Here is a 7,893-nt window from a genome sequence, read left to right on the forward strand (position 1 = left end):
TATTGAGTAGAATGAGTTCATTGTGATTAGAGAAAATTTTTTATTATCTATAAAAACTTGTAATGGCCACACCAAAAACGTTACATACCAGTGCACTTTATAATTCTATTCTTTATTTTGTCACTATACAGGTAACCCTTGTATAACACGGTAGTTTGGTTCCTACAAAATCTTGTGTAATGTGAAACCTTTTATACGGGACTAAGAACCAGTACAAAAAGGGGGGGGGGGGTTTACGTTCCAAAAGCTAACAAAAATACACCAATTTTTTTATAACTATCGGAAACTTAATTTTTACAGTAGTAATAACTTAATATTTTAACTTTATTTTTATATTAGTAGTTTTGCTATTAAGCTCTTATTGCTTTTACATTATTAAGTTTTATAATAGTAGTAAGTTAAATAGTAATAACTGGACAAATGTCTTACCTTACAAACTGTGATACTTATATGTCAGATAATGTATGTTCATTTAATTTTCTTCCTCTTCATTGCTTTTTGAGCACAAACTTCTGCAGCATCTAGATTTCACCTTCTGCTCTCTTAAGTCACGATCTGCACGCTTCGAAGTCACAATTTTTTATGGTCTCAAACAAGCACAAGTTCAATAGCACAGAACCTAACCCAAGGATCTCCCAACAAAATACAGTGGACCCCCACTTTAAAGATATAAAGCACAAATTTAACTTTATTACCTTACCAATTAACAAAGTTAAATGATGTGTGAAAATCTGAAGAATATTCCAGTTAGCAAAATAAAAATAAATTTACGCTTAAGTACATAGCTTGATTAATACATACTGTAATATGTACATACTAACTAATTGATATTTCTGTTCCCTGACTTTTTTTTTTTTTGTAAAATTTAAAACAGTAAAAATGATAAGCAATTAATAACAAAGAACATGTTGCAACAAACATGATACAGACAAGTGAGATACGGAGTAATGAGTTTTTAAAAATTTATTTATGTTTTTTATATGATTTGAATATTTCATAGAAGGGGAAACACATTTCACCATAATAATGTGAAAACCCACAGAATTCCAGCTATCGGTACATAGCAAATGCAAGAAGATCAAGTTTACTAGACGTTTATAATTGATTACACTAACAGAAAAGATCAATAACCGGAAACTGCAAATTGTTTTTATTATTTTATGGTAGTGACTTCCAGAAATGTGCTTTAAAAAAATATCACAAAGGCAATAGCGAGTCAACAGCAGGGATTCTCAAAAAGGAATGGAAATGTTGAAAATTATATTAACATAATAGTAGGGTTTATACTATTAGTAGGTTTTTTTTAAAATAGTAGGGTTTTTCCCAGCACAAATGCTCAAAAATGCCATGTTATGCGAGATTTCCCGCAATTATCAAACAGTGTTATATAAGTACAGTGGTACCTTGGGTCACGAACTTAATTCGTTCTTTGACTCCGTTCGTGAACCGAAACAATTTTTCCCATTGAAATTAATGCAAATCCAATTAATCCGTTCGCCCGCCCCAGAAACATATTGTTTTTTGACTTTTTTTATGGATTTATGTGTGGCAGAAATATAAAATATACAGTATAACTCTACCTTTGTGGTTGATAGTTGCTGGCACAGATAGATGGTAGAGGAGGAGGAGGAAGACTACTCCTTTGAAGGAGAGTCCCATTCCATAATAACGTCGGGCATTTCTGGTGTTTTTTCTCTTGTTTGTATCCTGGGAAGTGGTTCGATTGCTGACTCTGTGGCTGGTGTTTTCACAAGATAAAGATCAAGAGACATTTGTCTTTTTCTTTATTGGATAATTTTCCGAAAATGGGACATTTTCGGAAAATTGTCATTTAAAATGTCCACTTGCTACAAATTTCTTTGATCTCAGCACTTGAAACATGTACCACCTCTTCCTCCTCCTCTCCTGAGTGCTCCTCCTGCATAACTTTCATCTGTTCACATTGCAACTCAAGTTCTGTGTTGAGTTCTTGTCTGTGGTCCTCCACCAGCTCCGCCACATCCTCCTCATTGACCTCCAAGCCCAAACTCTTGCCAATGGTCACAATCTCGTTTACTAGAGGTTACATCTGTCTCCTTGAGGTCTCTATCAGACACACAACCTGGCCAAAGTCTCCTCTAGGCAGATTGAAACATGCGGTTAGAAACATTGTTCCATGCCTTGTCAATGAGGTTTATGCAGTGGAGTTTTTTGGTTTATCCTTCCAAAAATCACGCAGGGTCAAATCCGTGTTGTTAGTCACCTGGAAAAAAGAGCCTTTGTATGTAACTTGAAGTTGGAAATTAACTTGCTGGTCCATGGGCTGGATGAGAGGAGTAGTGTTAGGAGGCAGAAATCTGACTTTTATGAAGTCATATTCAACATCAAGGTCTTCTTTCTTACTTGGAGGACTGGCAGGAGCGTTATCCATAACCAGCAGACACTTAATTTAATGCAAAAAGCAAAAAAAAACTGTATCAAGAACAACGCAACGACAAACAATGTTCACGGCACGCAAACCCGAGTACAACTGATGCTGTTTTTTTTTTTTTTTTTTTTTTTCGTGACTAGAGGCGTTCGTGACCCAAGGTACCTTGTTGTGTGAAGATTGCCACAATTTATCAATCGTGTTAGAGCGAAACCGCGTTGTAGAAGTACCGTGTTATACGGGGGTTGCCTGTACTGAATAATAAGAGTTGCTGCTGCCTTTTCTACAGATACTTCCATGGGCACTCTTCTTCTGAATTGGCTTCTATAATTTCCGCTCTTTCTTTCAAAACAGTCCAACCACTTGCCACCACCAGCCACCACCAACTTCAAACTCACAGAACCAACTTTTCATCTTCCTCGTTTATTGATTCGAGAGCCGTTTTCTGGAACAACCTTCCTTCATACGTATTTCCTGAAAATTAGTCTACAGAAGTTCAAGTCTAATGTCAATAATATCGTCTTTCATCTTCTTAACCTCCAACCCATGCACTGTACTAAGTACTATAGGTTCTGATACCTCTCGTGTTTGGGGTTTTCATAAAAAAAATATATATATATATATCTGTAGTTAACTGCATCCTTGTTATAAAAAAAAATTACCTGACTACCTTGCTTCCAGCACACACTACAAGAAATTAAATCCATAACTAAACTATAAGAAAATAATATATGAGTAGCAGATAGTACATTCCGTATTCACTAATATGGATTCTTTCTAACTATGCTCTTCAGTTAAAATATAATTAATGATAGGTTGAAATTGAAGATCATATTGGCGGCCTGTTAAAATTCACAATGACATAATTCTAAGTTATTTTAATATAAGAGGGTGTGGTGAACTTGGTTCAATTGCACATCCATTGCTGGAGCAAACTAACTTTAAAATTTGCTCTTAGTGTACAGTATAATTTCCTTCTGTTAATTATTTCTCTACTCATATAAGAAATTGAATGATTAAAAAAAAAAAAAAAAAAAAAGTTGCAAGAATTTTTGCATAATTGTATTATTAGCTAATGTGATGCATTCTTACAACTTGCTGATATTATATATATTATTATTTTTATTCTGCAGTCATCATGGATTAAATCTCAAGGTTTTGGTGGAGCTATGACATTCGATTTAAATAGTGATGATTGGAACGCAACCTGCGATGGACAGACTACTTTTCCACTACATAAAATAATTAGTAGCATTCTTTCTTAATGTTTTCCATAAAAATAATATTTGTAAATGTCTTTATTTATTTCTGTTCTGAAGAGCATTATTTATAACACAAGTTGTAATATATTCTAACTTAAGGATATTGTATATTAGTTTTGATTCCAAGATATGCACAAGCATTATGTATGGATCTAGTCATCAGTATATGTATTACCTACATTTATCAGTTTAAAATTATTTTCTTTTATTTTTATAACAGTCATTATACTCTTACTCCATTTTTGTTGTTATACTTTTTTTTTATCGTTCATCATACACCAGGCAACTTTTAGTAATGAAAACCATAACTTTGATTTTATTAAAATCCAGAATTTAAAAAATAATTATGGAAAGTTATTGGATTTATTTTTTCTTAGCATGGTCTTGCAACTGAATTATGTTGGTTGTCATCTTCTTCAGTTTCAGTGTTCAGTTTACAGCCAACTCTGTCTCTTGCTTTGTGAAAAAGTTCTTGTAAGACCCCCCCCCCCACATCCATTCGTTGATGTTATCAAGCCACATTTTTCTTTGTCTTCCTTTTGCTCTTTTGCCTTTAATCTTCCCTTGCAGGATTAGTCTCTGCAGGTCATATTGAGGGCCTCCTATAATATGCCTGAGGTAGGGAGTTGTCATCGTAACTTAATTTACATCCACATAACTTTATTGAGAAAGGATATTCTATTTGTATGTGATTATGAATTAACATTGGCTGTTTCTAATTTCACAGATGAATGGTGTTACACATGCTACGCTATACATATCAACAATCACTTGTGTGTTATAAAAAAACAAAAGTTTATAAAAGTATTTGTTTATGTATTTAGCTTAGGTCTTTTAAGACCTGTTCCGTTGTAGCTCTTGGAGGTGGTCTTGATCTCACCATTGTTGTCTTGGTCGACCCACATCTCTCTTGCCTGTAGGTTTGTAGTTAAAGGCTAATTTTGGGATCCTGTCTGGGTTCATTCTTTTTATGTGGCTGGTCCATTTTTTTCTGATACCATTTTTATGTCATTTACTATGCAGATATCTAAATTTCTTTGGTAGTCTAGTCTTGTAAAGCCTAATAATGGTCTTAAAAATCTCATTTGTGCTGCTTCTAGTTTGTGTGCATCTTTCTTATTAAAAATTTCATTAAATTTTTAATAAGAAAGTCTCACAGTGAAAATCTCCGTCTTCAAAATCAGCCTCTTCTACAGCTGTGAGACTTGGGTCTCATGGCTGTAAAAGAGGGCTGATTTTGAAGCGATGTTGTGCAGTTGTAATTTTGTTTCTGTTGTCATTTGTTTTCCGAAGTGGCATTTAATCGTTCCATCCACTTTATTATATGTCTTACACAAACATGTCTTAACCTTAAAACAACCCACTTGTTTCTGTATAGTTTTGGTCATTAATAATGTTTCAGCTTATCTGTCAAGTGCTGCTTGTGGCATTAAACAAACTGATATATTTTGAGTGTTACTTTTTTATACGTTATGGTTGTGGTTCCGATATAATCAACAATGGATAAAAAACTTTTTTTTTTTTTAAATGTATTGTGGCCAAGTGAATTAAAAAAAGAAAAAGCACTGTGTTAAGTTTGAATGATAATGTTCCAAGTGATTCATAAACTTTTTTTTGAATAGGAAAAACAAGAATGTCAGATTTAAAAATAATTGAGTTGCAGAAATGTTTTAATTTTTAGATCAGTTGTGTGTACTTCCTGTTAATTGAATTACTCCATAATACAGCTGATAAGTTTATGCTGGTTACAAATAAATTGTTTCATTACTGAATAAAGCTGACTACATTTTTTTATAGCATCTTTCTTGCTTTTCTTTAACTTGTCAAAATCCACTAGGCATAATCCTTATGGGTTTTGGTAATTAACTATATAGTATCGGTGTGAATGCACCATAGTTAACCCATAAACGTGAGCTACGTATGTAGCGTAGAGGGCATTGTTTTAATTGTATCTCATATTGTGGTTGCCTTCGCAATGAGATAGCTGCTGCTGCTGACAGGGCTAGCCAGGTGGGTAAAGTGCCTGTCTGGCAACCCAATGGTTGCGGGTTCGAATCCCGCCTCGAGTACTGCAAAAAAAAAAAAAAAAAAAACCTTGGGAGGTGCATTATGGCCACAGAAGCCAATGCGCCAACAACTACCAAAAAAAAAAAAAAAAAAAAAAAAGAGATAACTGCTATTGAATTACTTCAAATAAATAATGCTTCTCTAGTAGAGAAGACTACTGCTGAAAATAAATAACAGTAATCTTCTCTACTAGAGAAGCGTTATTTATTTGAAGTAATTCAATAGCAGCTATTTCGTTGCGAAGGCAACCACAATACGAGATACAATTAAAACGATGCCCTCTAGTTAACGTTTATGGGTTAACTATGGTGTATTTATACCGATACTATATATTTAACTTGCCTTGTAATGTCAATAGAAATATTTGAAGACCCTTCTCTAATCAGCAATTCCATGTGACATAATCTGATGAACTGGACATTACCAGAGAAATATAATTAAATTCCCTGAAAATAACTATCTTTTATAAGAATACTAGTTTTGTCTGACAATTGATTAGTACTTTTTGAGGAGTCTGTTAATTGTCCAACTACCATAGAAACCCATTTGAAAGGTTGCAATTAATACTAAAATATAGCAGTGAGTATTTGCTTTGTTATCAGTACTCTACTTACGTAACATATTGTGCTAATTAATTGTAAACAAAAGAGATCACACAAGATGTGGAATTTTTTATAAAACAATTGGTCAAATATAAGTTGGATCATGCAATTTGAAATATATATATATATATATATATTGGGTATAAAGTTAAAAGGCAATTTATAAGGCAGATCATATCAGAGAGGCTTGCAACTTTGAGGCCTCTCCAGTGTTTTGAATCTTCATCCATTTAGTTCTGCTCTTTCAATTTCATCTTGTCTTATGTTCCTCTCACTTTTTAGTCTCTTGGCGGCTGTTCTGTTGCTTTTCACTTCCACGTGCAGTCTGCTATTCTTGCAATATGTCCATTTCTCATTTTTTCAGCATATCCTTTGTTCCAGTCTGCTTATCCATTTTTCTTTTCCTATTTTTAACAGTGATTTTAATAGTTTTTTTTTTTTTTTTAAGGCTGACTGGAATACTTAAATCTCAGAATTGCCCTCTTCTATATATATATATTCCCGTCTGCTGTTATTCTTTCCTGCATCTTATTTCATCCTGTTTTATTTGCTATATACTCACCCAGATATATTTCTTGGCTATTTTGATTTCTCTACCACTGAACTTTTTGCAGTATGTAAATTTATTATATATTATTTTGGTTTTTGACATGTCCATCTTAATTCAACTTTTTGCAGCTTTCTTCTGTTAATTTATACCATTTCCTTTAGGATATTCATCAACAGAATATCTGAAGGCTAAAGAATTTAAATATTTGCCAATTGAGTCCTTTATCCCCTCTTTTTAATTTCCTAATGTTGCTGTGAATAATTTGGGCAATACTGTCTCCCTCTTGGACTCCTATTTTTATTATACCTACTGTGCCCTTATCACCCCCCCCCCCCCCGATGTACCTCAAGTACAGATTAGCTGACCGGGCTAGCCAGGTGGGTAAAGTGCCTGCCTGGCAACCCAAAGGTTGTGGGCTCGATTCCTGCCTCAGGCTTGGATCAGAGTACTGCAAAAACCTTGGGAGGTGCATTATGGCCACAGAAGCCTATGCACCAACAACTACCAAAAAAAAAAAAAAAAAAAGTACAGATTGTCTTAATTTTGTGACAGCATTTTCCCATTCCTTGGTATGTCACTACTTTCAGTATTTGTTATCAAATTAAATGCTTTCTAGCAATTAATGAAATAAACTTAATTTTGAATTCCTTTGTTTATTCAAATATTTGATTTATATGTAGGTGTTCCAATCTGTATTAGTATTGTGGGGGATACTTGATGCTCCCCTTAACTGTTTCAGTATAAAATCATGCCTTAGCCTTAAAGCATGATTTTATTGTGTTTTCGTTTATAAATCGAGGGTTTAGTGTTAGACAGACAACATTAACTACAAAATTATTTTGAAGTAAATGGTTTTGTGATTAACCAAGAAAGTCATTTGATATGTTCTTGGTTTACTGGAAATGTGCTTATAGCCTAAGCTAACTTGTAAACTACTAGAGAAATACATTTCTATGACATGATATGCATTGTTATTTGTATAAGTTAAACTAAAGTTGTCTCAAA

General features: G+C 33.6%; 1 protein-coding gene across 2 annotated transcripts in view; it reads left to right on the top strand.

Annotated features, from left to right (window-relative positions):
• Positions 1-5,168, top strand: part of LOC150079409 (acidic mammalian chitinase-like) — an 81,659-nt gene extending 76,491 nt beyond the window's left edge. For both annotated transcript variants that reach the window (XM_090382409.1, XM_090382410.1), the window contains exon 10: positions 3,541-5,168. In XM_090382409.1, coding sequence (XP_090238535.1) covers positions 3,541-3,672 — 132 coding nt within the window. In that variant the 3' untranslated portion in view covers positions 3,673-5,168. The remainder of the gene's footprint in view (positions 1-3,540) is intronic.
• Positions 5,169-7,893: the final 2,725 nt, after the last annotated feature.

The sequence above is a fragment of the Mastigoproctus giganteus genome, chromosome 10 (genome assembly GCF_048544385.1).
Source record: "Mastigoproctus giganteus isolate SK-2022 chromosome 10, ASM4854438v1, whole genome shotgun sequence".
Taxonomy (NCBI): domain Eukaryota; kingdom Metazoa; phylum Arthropoda; class Arachnida; order Uropygi; family Thelyphonidae; genus Mastigoproctus; species Mastigoproctus giganteus.